Genomic DNA, 16,532 nt, shown 5'->3' with positions numbered 1-16,532 from the left:
TTCCTGTTCCTGCAGGAACAGTAAGCCAGGTTCTTGTGTATCCTCCCAGAAATATTTCATAGTTTACAAATATATGTGTGTATGTATTTTTTCTTTTCACACAAAATGGCAGCATATTGTGCAAACGATTCCATACCTTTCTCACTTAATTTTTTCCATATAATAGAATGTCTTTCCTTGGGTTTTGTTCTACCTAGTACATGTAAGGCTTCCTGTATATACCTGTATACTATTCCATTGTTGTACGTAGCAAAAATTTAACGGTCTATTGGTGGACGTTTAAGTTGTTTACTCTTTTGTTACTACAAATGTTATAAATATTTCCGTATATAAGTAATGTTGTTCCTCTGTGTTTATGTGTAGCATAAACATCTAGAAGTTAATTATTGAGTCAGATGTTTGCACATTGGAAATCTTTAAAGATTTTGCCATAATTGACTCACAGAGTTTTAACTGATTTGTACCTCTACATGTGGAGTGTATGTGTTCCTACTCTTTAATTTTGATCTTTGTTCATTTGATAGATTAAAAAAATAGTATCTCTGGGCACCTGGGTGGCTAAGTTGGTTGAACATCTCACTTTGGCTCAGGGCATGATCTCGCAGTTCTTGAGTTTGAGCCCCATGTTGGGCTTGCTACTGTGAGTACAGAGCCTACTTGGGATTCTCTGTCCCTCTCTCTCTCTGCCTCTCCCACACTCATGCTCTCTCAAAAATAAAAATTAAAAAAAGATAGCATCTCATTGGAATTTTAATTTGTATTCTCTTATTATGAATGAATAACCATCTTTCGACACATAGAGCTGTTGGAGTTTTCTGTGAACTCTCATTTTTTTATCCTTTGTATGTAGTTGGAAGACTGGCCTTTTTAATATATTGTTGGTGATATGGGTTGCAATTACTTTTTGCTTGTTGCTTTTTTTAAAAATACTTTTAAGGCTTTTACTTTTTTTTGCATGCATAAATATTTCATGTTTATATAGTCTAATTTTGTTATTATATTTTCTGCTTTTTATTTTATATTTAGAAAAGGCCTCTATTCTGAAATTATAAAAAGTATTCTTCATATTTTCTTTTAGTACTTTATGGATTGTTAAATGTTTAAATCTTTGATTCATTTGAAATTTATTTTGGTCTAAGTTTTAAGGTAGGGCTCTGACGTACTCTTTTAATTTTCATTTTGCCATATTCCTCTTTATAGTCATCAAGAATTCCCTTAGAATATTGTTTTCACAATTCTTGATTAGACTGTTCTTACTCAGTAAATTTGGTCTGTATATTTATTTCCTTAATTTCTTTTTATTCCCTCCTTTGTTTTCTGTTACAAACTTGTGTGAATCTGTACTTCCATTAATTTTTTTAAAGTGAATAGTCAAATACATGGGTATGGTTTAAAAAATATAAATAGTACCATCCTTCCATGCCGCTGTGATGGTGGGCATGAATGCCTTGGCACATGCTTTCAAGAGCATTGGCAGCACCAAAAAATTGAAGTAAAAACAATGCTAAAAAGTGGGACAAACGCCATGTTCTAGGGTCTTTCTAGGCCATGCTCCAAAGTCATAGTCCGTTTTCCAACTGTGATGATGAAGCATGGTTACATTGGCAAACTTGAAATCATTGATAACAGAGCTGGGAAAATTGTTTGAATCTCACGGGCAGGTTAAACAAGTGGGCAGTGATCAGGCCCAGATTTGATATATGACTCAAAGATCTAGGAAAATGGCAGACTAGTCTGCTCCTGTCCCACCAGATTGCTTTCGTTGTACTGACAACCTCAGCTGGCATCATGGACGATAAAGAAGCAAGATATAAACCCACAGAAGGGACAATCCTGGGATTCTTTTTTCTGAGTGTGTAGTACATATGTGCAAATAAAATGCCTCAGTGGGGAATATAATTCAAACAGTACAAAATAGTACAAAAAGGTATACAGTTAGAAATGTTTCCTGCCTTTTCATTCCCATCTGTCTCAGATCTTCCCTTTCTTGTGGATTATGCGTCTTTTGTTGTCTGTCATGCCTGTCTTTTCATTGAAATTCCAATTTTTAAAATAATTCTGTCTTGATGCTTTAAAAGCATAAGTTTACCCAAGAAGAAGGAAGTATTTTTCTCTGGGGCCTTGAGATCAAATTCAGAGTGAAAACTGACTTTATGCTTTGAGATACATATTAGCCATATGAATATGTATATGGCTACGGCTACCTGTAATTTTTAGGTATTACTACGTGGAGAAGTATTTCTGCAGGTAGTAGCAAGTCTAAATAAATGCAGAGAGTCAAGGTTGTAGAATTAAACTGCCTGCATAATTTAAATTTAATAATGCCTGCCAGCATAACTCCACAGCTTGCTGTCTCTCTGATGTTTGGCATGTTACTTAAATCTGGAGAATACGGGTAATATCAGCACCTAACCTATAGGATTTTGATGGTGATTAAGTGAGAAAAAGATTGTAAGGTGGTTAGAATAGTACCTGTTACATGGTAAGCATTGATAAAAACACGTTGCTGTATTTGCTTTGGGATTTTTACTCTGAATCTGGAATAATAAGTATTCCTAAAATTCCACTTTACACTGCTGAGTATTGGGGATTTTCCCCACATTTTTTTAAATGAAAGCCTGAGGAATGTGAAATAATTCATTGTGATTTTTAATTATTTTTCTTTACTGTTGCTTTTTAAAAAACAATTTGTTGCTTACAAGTGTCTAAATTTTTAAGTAGTTACAAAAAATAGTTTAAGAGGAAGCTACTGTACATATATTTTCAAGCATAAAAGGATTTTTCTAACAAATGAGATCAATTTGTTATGTTGACATTACTCTTTATAAGCTCAATTCTCTTAGACATATATGAATATAAAGGATAGACTGTGCTTTTAGGCTAGTAAATGGTAATAAATTGGTTATCTTATTTTACCATTTATGTTCTCATATCCTTTATAAATTGCTGTTAGGCCATAATACTTAGGTGTAGACTATTCTACATAATAGGGTAAGTTTATCAGAAATGAAAGGATACGTTTTTCATGAAACCTTCACAAAAAGTATTACTAATCATTGACAGTGCTGTGACCTAATTCTTAGACTCTACAAAGTAGTAACATGTTTGTACATCTTATAAGTTTATACCTTTATTTTTTTGTATAATTTTTTTTTTTAATGTCTATTTGAGAGAGAGACAGTGCACGAGCAGGGGAGGGTCAGAGAGACGAAGACAGAATCTGAAGCAGGCTCCAGGCTCTGAGCTGTCAGCACAGAGCCTGATGTGGGGTTCCAACTCATGAGTGGTGAGATTCTGACCTGAGACCAAGTCAGACCCTTACCCGATGATCGGAGCCACCCAGGCACTCCCACAAGTTTGTACTTTTAAATGCACTTACAAAGTAATCTCATGCTAATTCCTTGAAAACATAGAAATATAGGGATACAACAAAAAGGAAAACCTCTTTGATTTCCTTTAGTCAATTTTATATAGACTATAGCCCCCTATTTAGGGAATTGTCTCTTCACAAAAACAGAGTTGCAGGGGGCCAGTTATACCATGAATCCTTAGAGAATCATGGATCAGAGAAAAACTGGAGTTTACTGTGACTCTTTGCTTAATGTTACTTGGAGAGAGGAAATGGAGAAAAGAGTTAAATTTTGCTGTTTTTTGCTGAAGAAATTTGCTGAGGGACACAGTGGAGATATGGATTTACTTTGTGGAAAGGCCCTTTGAGAAAAATTAAGATTGTTTTGCCCCATTTCTTAGTTTTTGAAGGTGACAGTTTACCACTATATGATTCAATATTTTTGAGCCTGCTCTAAGACTTTTGTGGTATTTCAATTAAAAAAAATTTAAGGTATAATTTAGATATAGTACAATTCACCTTTTTTTGCTATACAGTTCTGTAAATTTGGACAAATGGATGGTAATTTATCTACCACCATAATCACAATATAGAATAGTTCTATCACACTAACAATTTCCTCCATGCCTCTTTGTAGTCTTCTCCCTCCATCCCCAACCCCTGCAAACCCCTGATCTGATTTCTGTCCCCATACCTTTTCTTTTTCTAGGATGTCATATGGATGGAATAATACAGTATATAGCCTTTTGAGTCTGGCTTCTCTCACTTAGCACAATGCATTTGAAATTCATTTGTGTTGTGTATATCAATCGTCCCTTCCTTTTTATTGCTAAGTAGTTAGTGTTATATTGTGTGGGCTTACTATAGTTTATTAATCCACTCCCATTTGAGGTAATCTTATAAACCAAAATAATGACCCTCCAAAGGTGTTTATATTCTGACTTCAGAACCTGAGGACATGTTACTTTATTTGACAAAAGGAACTTTGCAGATTTCGTTTAGGTTAAGGACTTTGAGATGGAAAGCATATCCTGGATTATCCAGGTCATCCTAATTTAATTCTATGAGTTCCTAAAAGTTGAAGAGGAAGACAGAAGAGGTCAGAGACATCTAACATGAGACATCACTAGAATCTGGGCATGATCCTCAGCTTGCAGCCAGCAAGGAAGCAGGGACTTTGGTCCTGCAACCTCTGTGAACTGAATTCCGCCAACAGTCCAAAGGAGCATGAAATGAATTCTCCCCTAGAGCATCCAGAAAGGAATGCATCCTGTGGACACTTTGATTTGAGTCCAGTGAGACCCATACCAGATTTAGGACCTACAGAACTCTAACATGGTACATAATGTTGTTTTAAGCTATCAGGTTTGTCGTAATTTGTTATGGCAGCAATAGAAAATTAATAAAGCGACATTTGAGCTGTTGACAATTTATGATGATTTCAAATAAAGCCACTATACATGTTCACACACAGGTTTTTGTGCGAACATAACAAGTTTTAATTGTCCTTGGTCAAGTACCTAGGAGTGGGGGTTGCTAGGGCATGTCGGCATCCTTGCTGATACTGTGTATGAGAGTTCCATTTGTCTGCTGTTTTGATTTTAGCCATTTTAATATATGTGTAGTGGTATGGCATTGTGGTTCCAAATTTGCATTTCCTTAATAACAAATGACATTGAACATATGTATTATTGTGTTTATTTGCATCTGTATATCTTCCTTGGTCAAGTGACTATTAATTTTTTAACCACTGATCTGATTTTTTATATTGGGTTCTTTATTTTTTATTTTCATTACTGTGATTTGAGAGGTTTTTGTTTGTTTGTTTTTTTCAGAACAGGAGTTGGGGAGAGGGGTGAAGGGTCAGGGGAGAGACTATCTTAAGCAGGCTCCATGCTCCACACGGAGCCTGATGCAGGGCTCAGTCTTGGGACACTGGGTTCATTACCTGAGCTGAAATTAAGAGTTTGACGCTCAGCCAAAAGAGCCAGCGAGGCACCCCTTGAGAGTTCTTTATATACTCTGAATACAGTCCTTTATCAGATACGTGGCTTGCAAATATTTTCTGCCAGTCTTGGCTTGTCATATATTCTGTCACCATCGCCTTAGAAGAGTAGATTTGTTTAATCTGGGGGAAATCCAATTTATCAACTATTTTTATATATAGACCATGCTTTTGGTGAAATCTTTTCTTAACCCAAGGTCACAAAGGATTTTTTTCCTGCATCTTCTAAAGATTTTATAGGTTTACATTTTTTAACTTTGTGATCATTTTGAGTTAGTATTTGTATATGATACAAGATATTGATTGAGAATTATATGCAGGGTGCCTGGGTGGCTCAAGTCAGTTAATTGTCCGACTTCAGCTCAGGTCATGATTTCATGGTTCATGGGTTTGAGCCCCACTTGGGGTTCTGTGGTGACAGCTCAGAGCCTGGAGCCTGCTTCGGATTCTGTTAACTGCCTCTCTCTGCCCCTCCCCCACTCATGCTCTGTCTCTCAAAAAAGAAACATTAAAAAAATTAAAAAGAAAATTATATCCGTATGGATATCCAGTTGTACTTGTACCATTCGTTCAGTTTGTTAATTGCCTTTGTACTTTTGTTGAAAATCAGTTGACGATGTATATGTGGGTTTATTTCTGGGCTCTCTTTTGTTCCATCAGTACATATGTTCATCTTTTTTCCAATATCATAGCGTCTTCATTACTGTAGCTTTGTAGTCTTGAAATCTGATAATGTACATCCTTCAACTTTTTTTTTTTTTTTTTTTTTTTTTCTGTTTTGGCTACTCCAGTTTCTTTGCCTGTTTCTTATTTTTAATAGTAGGAAGCTCATAGAATGATAGGCTGGCTTCTTTTAGCCTCTGTTTCTATTCCCTGGAATCTGGAGAGAATCCAGAGTTACACCTTTTGTTATACCAATTTGCCTGATGGTCAGCTTTTGCTAAAATGAGAAGACACTGGCTGGTTGGTCTGGTTTCTTTATCCTTGAGGTATCTTCCTTTTGTATTTTTTTTTTTAATGTTTATTTCTTTTTGAGAGAGAGAGAGGGAGAGCGTGAGTGGGGGAGGGAGGGAGAGAGGAAGGGAGGGGGAAAAAGAGAGAGACAGAGACAGAGAAAGGGAGGGAGGAAATCCCAAGCAGGCCCCATGCTGTCTAGGCAGAGCCCATCCTGGGCTGTGAGGTCAGAACCTGAGCTGAAATCAAGAGTGGGACGTTTAACTGACTGACTCACCCAGGCACCCCCTGTGTATTTTTTATTTGGATAGAATTTGACTTTTTTCCCCTTTAAAAGTACCAAAAGTTGAAACTTTTGGTAATTCACATGTGTAGTGGTTCTTAAGTTCCACAGATCTCCCCAATGTATTACTCTGATTAAAAAAAAATATCCTTTGAGTGTTGAGTTTTATAAGTTCTTTGTATATTTTGAATATTTGAATATATCCTTTTATTGGATATGTCATTTGCAAATATCTTCTCTTATTTCATAGGTTGACTTTTATTTTTGTTGATAGTTTCCTTTGCTGTGCTGAGACCTTTTATTTTGATGCAATCCCAATAGTTTATTTTCTATTTTGTTGTAAAAAAAAAAAAAAAAAAGGTCAAGAGTGGAATTGTATTTGGGGTAAAAGAAAGTAAGTTGGACTTATACTGGTTGGAGGACTTAAACCCCAGAGGTGGATATAAGGCTGTCTTATATTTCAAAGCCAAGATTGTAAATTAAGCTGCTTTAAGGAGGAGCACTGCGGATGTGAGAAAGGAAGTAGAAAAATAAAAACAGGCTTTTTTTCCCCCCTAATGGAAAGGACTACAAAAGTCATCCTAAGATTATTAACCCAAACCAGATTACGCATGAGTCCCCCTCCATCCCCCACTTTTTTCTCTTGCCATCTCTCTCTCTCCAGTTGTTACAAAATTCTTATCTAAAGGGTGTGACAGAAATATTTAAATGTCATTTAAATATAAATTGGAATTACTTTAGTTTTCCTAACTCTGACACCTAGTATTTCTTTTCTGGGAGTAGACATTTTTTATTTTCATAAAACTAGAAATAAAAAGACATCATACATACTTGTAGGTTTCTTATACTTTAAGACATTTCCTTTTTTGATATATCTTGCCTTCCATGCTCTTTGTTAAGGATCTTTAAATTGTATTGGAGAGCTCTGAATGTGTATGGTAATTTTAGTTGCAAAGTCTACATGTTGGAAAAATGAACTAGTATAGATTTTAAAATTCCAGGCTATTTTCTGGAATATTTTTACAACTTCACATACTACTGAAGTAAAAGTATCTTGCATTTTATTTTTCAGCCACAAGGTGGTGCACTTGTACTGCGTCTACTTTTGAAATTCTGTTTGGTGACATTCTTTAATGGCGTGTTCAAGCCTAACTTAAGATAAAACAGAATGTTATAAAAGTTCACTTTAGGCACTAAAGCAATTCTTTATGGAAGCAGGTAATCTTTATAGAGATGTCCAGTTTTATTTGAAGGACAATCAAGGGGCTTTCACAGAGAAAATAAAATAATGCATAGAATAATGCATTTTACTGCATTATTAAAAATTTTTATTTGACAATAACTTCACAGTTATTAAAATGTTATAAGAATAAGAATAGTACAAGAAGCATCCATATATCTTTTATTTAGATTTCTCTATAATACATTAATAAAATTTTATCCCATTTGTACCCTCTTCTTACATAGATGTGTGTCTATTTTCTAAAACATTTGAGGCTGTAAGTTACATACATCATGACACTTTACCCCTAAATACTGCATTGTGATTTTTTTTAAGGATATCAGTAGTCTATACATAACCACAATACAGTGTCAACTTCAGTAAATTTAACAGTGGTACAACACTTTTATTCAGTCTGCTTTCGGTATTTGTTTGTCATTTGACTCAGTAATGTCCTTTACAACATTTTTTTCCCCTCCAGTTCAGCAGTCTCAAGTGAATTTAATTGTTATGGCTCTTTAGCCTCCTTTAACCTAGAATATTTCCACAACCTTTTTTTTTTTTTTTTTTTTTTTGCCTTTTATACATTGACATTTAACTCCCCACCCACTTTTAATTGAACATTACTTATTTCCTTTTTTGGGTCTGACTGAAGAATTCTTCATGAAATAGGTCATACACTGTCAGCTATAATATTGCATAGGTGATGTTGTGTCCTTCTTAGCGTATTACAGATGTCCATGGCTCTTTTAATGGTGATGTTGCATTATGTTTTTGTTCAAGTCTTCTAGATGTTATGTGTTTAGAAGAAGAATTGAGTGGTGCCCACTCAAGGATGTGTAAGAGCAAACATTTTATCTAAAGAAAGATATTTAGGGGCGCCTGGGTGGCTCAGTCGGTTAACCGTCCGACTTCGGCTCAGGTCATGATCTCACAGTCTGTGAGTTCGAGCCCCACGTCGGGCTCTGTGCTGACAGCTCAGAGCCTGGAGCCTGCTTTGGATTCTGTGTCTCCCTCTCTCTCTCTGACCCTCCCCGACTCATGCTCTGTCTCTCTCTGTCTCAAAAATAAATAAACGTTAAAAAAAAAAAATTTTTAAAGAAAGATATTTAGAAATAGATTAATGCTCCCAGTAGGTAAAATCTAATTTGACTGTAAGGCGTGAGGTAGCACATTTTAACTTTCTTCCTTGCAAAGCTCTTAATGTAGTATATTGGCTTTTTATCTGTCCCTGGATTACCAAAGAATATTTGTTGATATCTTCCTTGGGATTCTTTCTGGTGAAAGAATAAATACTGAGTAGGTGATATTAGACAGAAAGAGGTATAAAATATATATTTCAACTTTAAATCTTTTATCTGTTATAATTAATATCAGATCCAAAGAATTTTATAGTCTCTATTTCACTTTGTGCTTGCATTAGTAAAATTTTAATGCAAAACACATAAGTACCAAATATGTTGACTGGAAAGAATATTGTAAACTTAAAGAAATGATCACAGGTCTTTATCTTTTGGTTATTTGAAGGATGTGTTATTAAGTGGATAGAAATCGTTTTGTGAGGGGTGCTTAGGTGGCTCAGTAGGTTGAGTGTCCAACTCTTGATTTTGGCTCAGTCTTGATCTCACAGATTGAGCCCCGTGTCCAGCTCTGCACTGACAGCATAAAGCATGCTTGGGATTCTCCCCACCCCCCGCCTCTGCCCTTCCCTCCTTCTTTCTCCCCCATCTCTCTCAAAATAAATAAATAAACTTTGTTTAAAATAAAGAAATAGATTTGTGAGCAGGAAAATTCCTGAAATATTTCTTGTATGTTAGTTTTAGGATGCATATAGAAATTCTCCAAAAGGTAATATTTATTTATAAAGAAAAGTCATTTTGAATGTTTGCAACTAATTTCTTTTGCCAAAAAGTATTTGTAATATTAATATCTAGATGGTATAATGCCCTCTAAGAAAGAACATTAATTAGTTTAGTTTGCAGCTCTGTTAGAGAACATGGTGGATCAAAACTTTTTTATGATCTTATACTTGAATCCATTTACTTTGATTACATATGTATATTTCATGTAAAATATGTATTTCCCACATCAAAGCACTTGAGGTATGAAATTAGATGAATATAAAATAATTTGAATGCCAAAGTGCTCATTAAATTTAACACTTGAAAAATTATTGGATTCCTCTTAAGTTTTGATTTCTCCCACCAGCTATCCTGCAAGGTATTGGAAGTGAGAAAAGTTACCTCCATATTTCTCCAGTTTTGCCCTTAATTTTTTTTCTTGTGTTTTTCTTTTATTTTTTTAATTTACGTTCAAGTTAGTTAGCACATGGTGCAACAATGATTTCAGGAGTAGATTCCTTAACGCCCCTTACCCATTTAGCCTATCCCCCCTCCCACAACCCCTCCAGTACCCTCTGTTCTCTTTTTAAAAAAAAAATTTTTTTTTAACGTTTATTTATTTTTGAGACAGAGAGAGACAAAGCATGAACGGGGGAGGGTCAGAGAGAGGGAGACACAGAATCTGAAACAGGCTCCAGGCTCTGAGCTGTTAGCACAGAGCCCGACGCGGGGCTCGAACTCACGGATTGCGAGATCATGACCTGGGCCGAAGTCGGCCGCTTAACCGACTGAGCCACCCAGGCGCCCCAATGTTCTCTATATTTAAGTAAGAGTCTCTTATATTTTTGTCCCCCTCCCTGTTTTTATAACTATTTTTGCTTCCTTTCCCTTGTGTTCATCTGTTCTGTCTTAAAGTCCTCATATGAGTGAAGTCATATGATATTAGTCTTTCTCTAATTTCGCTTAGCATAATACCCTCTAGTTCCACGTAGTTGCAAATGGCAAGATTTCATTCTTTTTGATTGCTGAGTAATACTCCATTGTGTGTGTGTGTGTGTGTGTGTGTGTGTGTGTGTGTATACACACCACATCTTCTTTATCCATTCATCTATCGATGGACATTTTTGCCCCTTAATTTTTACAAAGATGTGTACTACCTAAATTGTTAGTGGTTTATAGCTGCTGCTTTTGACACTTGTATACACATGTTTCTGAGCTTCCAAAGTATACTAAATGATATCCTGGGGGTTCAGAAGAATTCCATGTGTCTTCCCAAGTGTCTGATTTAATTCTGGGAACCTGAGCAGTAAGTATTATTTGACTGAATAGAGTTTTAAAAATTGTTTTTATTTATTTTTATTCCTCAGACAAGACATCTGTATAGATTCTACATCATCCGTGAGAGAGAACAAACAACCTGAAGGTTTGGAATTAAAACAAGGTATAAACCAAGTATTTAATTTTTATATAACATTTACCTGAAGATTATAAACACTTTACCAGTAATAAATTTTCAGTGTTCCAGCTTGCCCTCATTTTACAGATAGGGGAACAGAATAATTTATTTGGTCCAAAATCAAAAGAATAAAGAATATGTCCTTTCTTTATTTCATGACTCCTTTAGCCATTGGAAAGTTCTGCCTTAGTGATACATGCTTATAGTGCCACCAGAAAGCTATCATCTTGAATAGTTTTAATTTTATCATTAGCTGCAAGATATTGGAGATACATTAACTGGGTAGCTTTGGGTTATATGTGGGGAAAAAAAGCTTTATGGATAACTTTTTTGTCTTTTTTTTTTTGCCGAGGTACATTGTTATTACTTTATTTTCTATGTATCAGTAGTGTTTGACATTGCCAGCTAGCAGAAGTGAAGTGGTAATTTGTAATTTATTCAAGCCAACTAGATGAGTAGGGCTAGTCTTTCATGTGTCTTTTTTTGTTTCCCCTCATCCTGGTAGGAAAAACTGAAAGTAAAATAAATTTTTATTAGTTACTCAAAGACTACCTCACATTTTTCCCGTTTCCTGGTATAATTACTTCAGAGCAGTGACAATCTACTCTAGCCAAAATGGTTGTATTATTTATTATGTAAGCAACTAATATTTGATTGGCTTAGAATAATGTCTGTAAAACTTGAGTCATAAGAACTTATTTGGTAGAGAGAAGTAAGTCATCAATTTATTTAGGCAGAATTTCTTTTTTTACTTGGCGTCTGTGTTGCTAATGCTTAGTTAACACAGTGAAAAAAAAGTTGGATAACTAATTTTGTGATTCATTCATTATATATGTAGAGAGAACAAAATCAAGATTTTCTGTAATTCTAATTATGTACTTTGGGGTTTTAATAAATATTTTTGACAGTTTCAAGAAGTCCATTGTTTTTCAGAAGTCTTGTTATGTTAGCCTCTTAAATAGCCAGACAAAATTGTATCTTTTTATATTCTGACTTCTGAGCACCCACCAGAGACATAAACTGAGATTCAGTGTCATTTACATTTCTTTGTCATATATAAATAAATGTTAAGCATATTATCATTTTCACATAACTCTTAAACCCCGTGGGTAATTGGACATCTCTGCTATTGTTTCTTTCTTTGTTTCTGTTCTTTGCATCTAATGAGCAGGCACTGTCGAGGGTATGCTTTTAGATCATCTATGGAGAGAAGAATGTCATGTAATTGACATGGTTGATTCCAGTTCCTAGGGAAAAAGGAATGGGGACCTCATTGTACAAATTAGCCATTGCTGCCTTCTAAGGGAAGGTGTTTTTCTGCTTTCATGTTCAGGTACCTGGAGCTCTTTAAACTCGCTTCCCAGTGCTAACAGCCTATTTTGCTGTAATTTTATATGGTAACTTCACTCTTTTAAAAACCAGACATGGAAGCAAAGAGGAAGAGAAAAAGAACTCAGAGTAGTCAGGTATCACAGAGCACAAGTCTTTTATGCTTAGGAGCCTATATAGACCACTCTCAGGTTCTCATCTAGTCATCAGAAACATCAAGAACACACTGTCATCAGTAAGTGACATCAAGCAGAGGTGAGAAAACATAAGATCAAAGCACAGCAGTACAGTTCATGTTATGACTAAATCTGTAGGAAAAGGTCAAATTAAGTTGCAACTCTTATTTTAAAGAATACAGGGAAATAGTAGGTAAAGTCTTCTAGAAAAATGTCTATAAAATAGTTAAAATATAAAATGTTGCATAATGGAATAAACATAAGTTATCTAGAAGATCGAATTATGTAGAACATTTTCCAGGTAAATATTAGTATACCTAAAATCTGAACCAGATAGTGAGTAACTTGCTTGGAGTAACCCAAGAAGCTGAGGTACGCCAGGAAATAGAAATTTTAGTAGTCTGAATAAATATTGTTACCTTTTTTCCTAAATGAACCAATGTTGTCTACTTTTAATATGCACAACTTGCAAAGTTGATTTAGTATTATCTCCAACTTTTCTTGCATAGCTAGTTGTTCTCTTTCACAGTGAGCTTAATAAAAACAATATAATGCGCCTTGTGGATGTATTGTCATTTTATTTAATGGCTTGACCATTTAAGAAAATTCATTGAAGCTTAGTTAGAACTAAATTCATCGAAGCTTAGTTAGAACCCTTTGTTCAGAAGAACAAAATCTAAAGCAGTGTTGAATTTTCTCTTCGCTTTTTTCAAATACATCTTATTATATAACCTATTCATAGTATGTGATACTGACACATTACTTAAATTATATCTTCAGTTTTTTTAGCTTCTCAGCTTCTAAAATACTCAAATATTGAGAAATATTAATGGTGAATTAGTTACTTGAAATTGGCATTTTTTGGGTCTAGTTCTGGTTTCATCCATTTCATTGATAAGAAATATCACTTATGAAACAAGCTGTGCTGAAGATGAGTATCTGATTGTGCTCTGACTTCGACCACGCTTTCATAATGGGCTAATAACCAAGATCTGCCTTCACTGTGCAGACATTATTTAAATGTAAATACAATCTACTGGTTGATTGATTCGTAGTCGAATAAAATTGGAACTCTTCCATTGGGATTAGTTTCTTCACTCATTCATTTTTAGCAGGAGGGCAGCTGTATAAGAAACATTAGTTATAGTTTTGGTCTTTATCTGTAGCACAGCTGTGTTTGTGTACATGAGCACATATACATGTGCAAGCCTGAGATCCTTTATTAATTTCCTGGAGGATCTCAGGGCTTGTATTATTGAAATGGGTTAGCTCACTTTTTAAAATAATAATTATATAAATTTTCTATATTGGCCATTTTGTGCTAAAAATATTTAAAACTTTAACATTCAGTTTAAAAAAGTGAAAACTGCTATTCGTTGGAGGTATTTAATTTGTAGAAAATATTTTTAAAATATCAAATCTACTAATATTAGTGAATTCTGTTTATATATAGCTATAAATTTGCTTAAGACGTTCAGGAATATTAAAATAATGGTCTGTATTTAAATAGTTGCTTTAAAGTCGACAAGCAGGAGTATATGTAACTTTGCAAATTTTTCTCCTTGGTAACTTAAGTATTAAGCTCCTTTGTGTTTCTTCTTGGAAGTGGCCATGAGAAATTTTTTTTAACTATACATGAGAAATAGCTAAGTCAAATTTGGATACTTAGGTTGAAGAGGTGGTGAGGTTTTCAGCCCTCACTTTAAAGTATTTGAAGAGCTGTCAAGTGGAAGAATGATTAGGCTTGTTCTGTATTGCCTCTGAGAATGAAAACAGGGCTGCTAGGTAGAATTATCACTTGACAGATTTTGGTTCAATTTATTGATCTCTAATCGGAAGTCTCAGAAAATGAAGTGGGCTGCCTTCTGTATTGCTAAAGGGTGTTTGAACACAGGCTACAAAAACTGCCACTTGGTGGCTCTGTTGTAGAGCTAATTGAAGCAGTGTTTGGATGTTTGGCCTTGATTTGAAGTTCCTTTCTAGCTGTCAGATTTTGTAAAGACCAGTGCCGGGTGCAGTGTCTGGACTTGAGAAGAGTGCTTAATGACTGGGTTTTGTTTTGTTTTTTAATTGCTTAATGGAAGCAGAATAAAATATACGGTGTTTTTTTTCTCTATATTTTTTATTCCATTAGAAAATCATTCTTCCTTTCTATTAGAGAAAGACAGGCAAACACACACAAAATATGCAAACTGAATTTTGCTGTGGTGAGGCTCAAATTCTGCTACTGTTGTGTGTGTGTGTGTGTGTGTGTTTTAAAATAATGTCGTTGCCTCATGCAATTATATTTTGACCTTCCAGTTCATGAATTAGTGAATGATAGACAGTTTTAAGAATTGTCTTGTTAACAAGAGCTTCAAAAAGTTGAAAGGTAGACTTTAATAGGGGGAAAATGTTTATCAGTGGTTAAACTGTCTGATGGAAGTTTAGATATTTTCTCTGGGCTTCTCTGACCAATTTTAGACGGGTGGTCACCACAGTGTTATCATACACACTTCCAGAGAATGCAGGAAAAAGAATACCTGTACTTCTAAAGTAAGTAAAATGTATAAATTTATATATTTGTCTCTCCACTGTAAAACTTCTGGTTGCATGTGTTGTTGTATTAGTACATACTAATTTATAGGAATAATACATACTATTTTTTAAGTAAATAATATATACTGGAGCAGGTACTTAAAAACATTTTCACTGATAGGTTTATGTAAATAATGCAGTTGAGAGACCACTTTTAGACTATCATGAAGAATTGATGATGGTCGCAGCTTATTCACCTATTACTTACAAAAATTAAATGTGGTAGAAGAGATTTTTGCCATCATTTAGCAAAGGTATTAAATATAAAAGTATATGAGACCATTTGAATCCTTAAGGTGAGGGATTAATGGAAAACCCCAACTGATTTTTGCTCTTCTTGTTGTTATTGTTATTGCCGTTATTCTAAGATAGTACTGCACCAGGAGAAGCAAAGGTGAGTAAGTAGAGGGCCTAGAATAAAAAAAGAACGAAGAAGTGAATTTGCAGTAGAAAAGGAGTTGAGTTTTGCCAAAAAGAACTCTATAACCATAGCTGAAGGACCACATGCAAGTTAGGAGAAGTTACAAAGTTAATGAGAAAAATGCCTTCAGTGATTTGTGTTGCTTTGGGAAGAAAGAGAGAATGAAGACCATCGGTTAATTAAGCCTGTTTGGAGCAGTTTGACACGTATGTATTGCTGTAGAAACCTCTGCATTGTCAAGTGAGGTCTTGTGGTGCCTCGTCCTTTGAGGAGCTGAACTGGAGGCATGAGTGTGGGGAGACCAAAATAAAAGCGTCCCAGGCTGTTCGGAGTTGGAAACAGAAGCAGATGTACAACTGATTTGTTCTCAAAGTTTGAGTCTGATTTCTTTTTTCCTCGCCCTTGATTGTCTCCCTGACTGGCTGTAACAAGTAAGTATTCACACAATGCAGCTTCTTAACATGAGTTAACTTTTCAGCAGTTGGTGAAGTAAAAAGAGATGGTGGTGTAACCTTCAGTGTGACTTAAGAACTTAATTTCTCTTCTTGTTCCTTTGAGCTTTTTCACAAGTTATTACCAGCAATGACAGCAGACAGGACCCTCCCACTTTTTCATTTGTCTCTTTCTGTGTGTAGTAATTGAACAAAAGGGTGAAAATTACATTTTGTGTGGCACATTAGCCCATACTGTTTCTGTACCTTTTGAAGACCCCTCTGTTGCATTTAATTGTGCAACTTTTCTGTATTAAAAAACAAAGTACACTGGCAGGGTTTTTGGATGCATAATGCCTTGTGTGTGTTTTTCAAGAATGACATTATGAAGGGTTTGATTTAGTACCTGAGAAAAATGTTGATTGCCATGTTTCTTTAAATTTTACCCATTCTCGGGGCGCCTGGGTGGCTCAGTCGGTTAAGCGTCC

At 35.0% G+C, this 16,532-nt stretch overlaps 1 protein-coding gene across 1 annotated transcript in view; it reads left to right on the top strand.

The window, feature by feature from the left end:
- The window catches only part of CAAP1 (caspase activity and apoptosis inhibitor 1), a 52,365-nt gene that overhangs the window by 23,043 nt on the left and 12,790 nt on the right, over positions 1-16,532 (top strand). Inside the window, exon 5 of the mRNA XM_049622646.1 lies at positions 11,022-11,095. Coding sequence (XP_049478603.1) covers positions 11,022-11,095 — 74 coding nt within the window. The remainder of the gene's footprint in view (positions 1-11,021; positions 11,096-16,532) is intronic.

This window comes from Panthera uncia, chromosome D4, assembly GCF_023721935.1.
Source record: "Panthera uncia isolate 11264 chromosome D4, Puncia_PCG_1.0, whole genome shotgun sequence".
Taxonomy (NCBI): domain Eukaryota; kingdom Metazoa; phylum Chordata; class Mammalia; order Carnivora; family Felidae; genus Panthera; species Panthera uncia.
The sequence above is the reverse complement of the archived record's forward strand: the minus strand, read 5'-3'. Positions and strand labels throughout refer to the sequence as shown.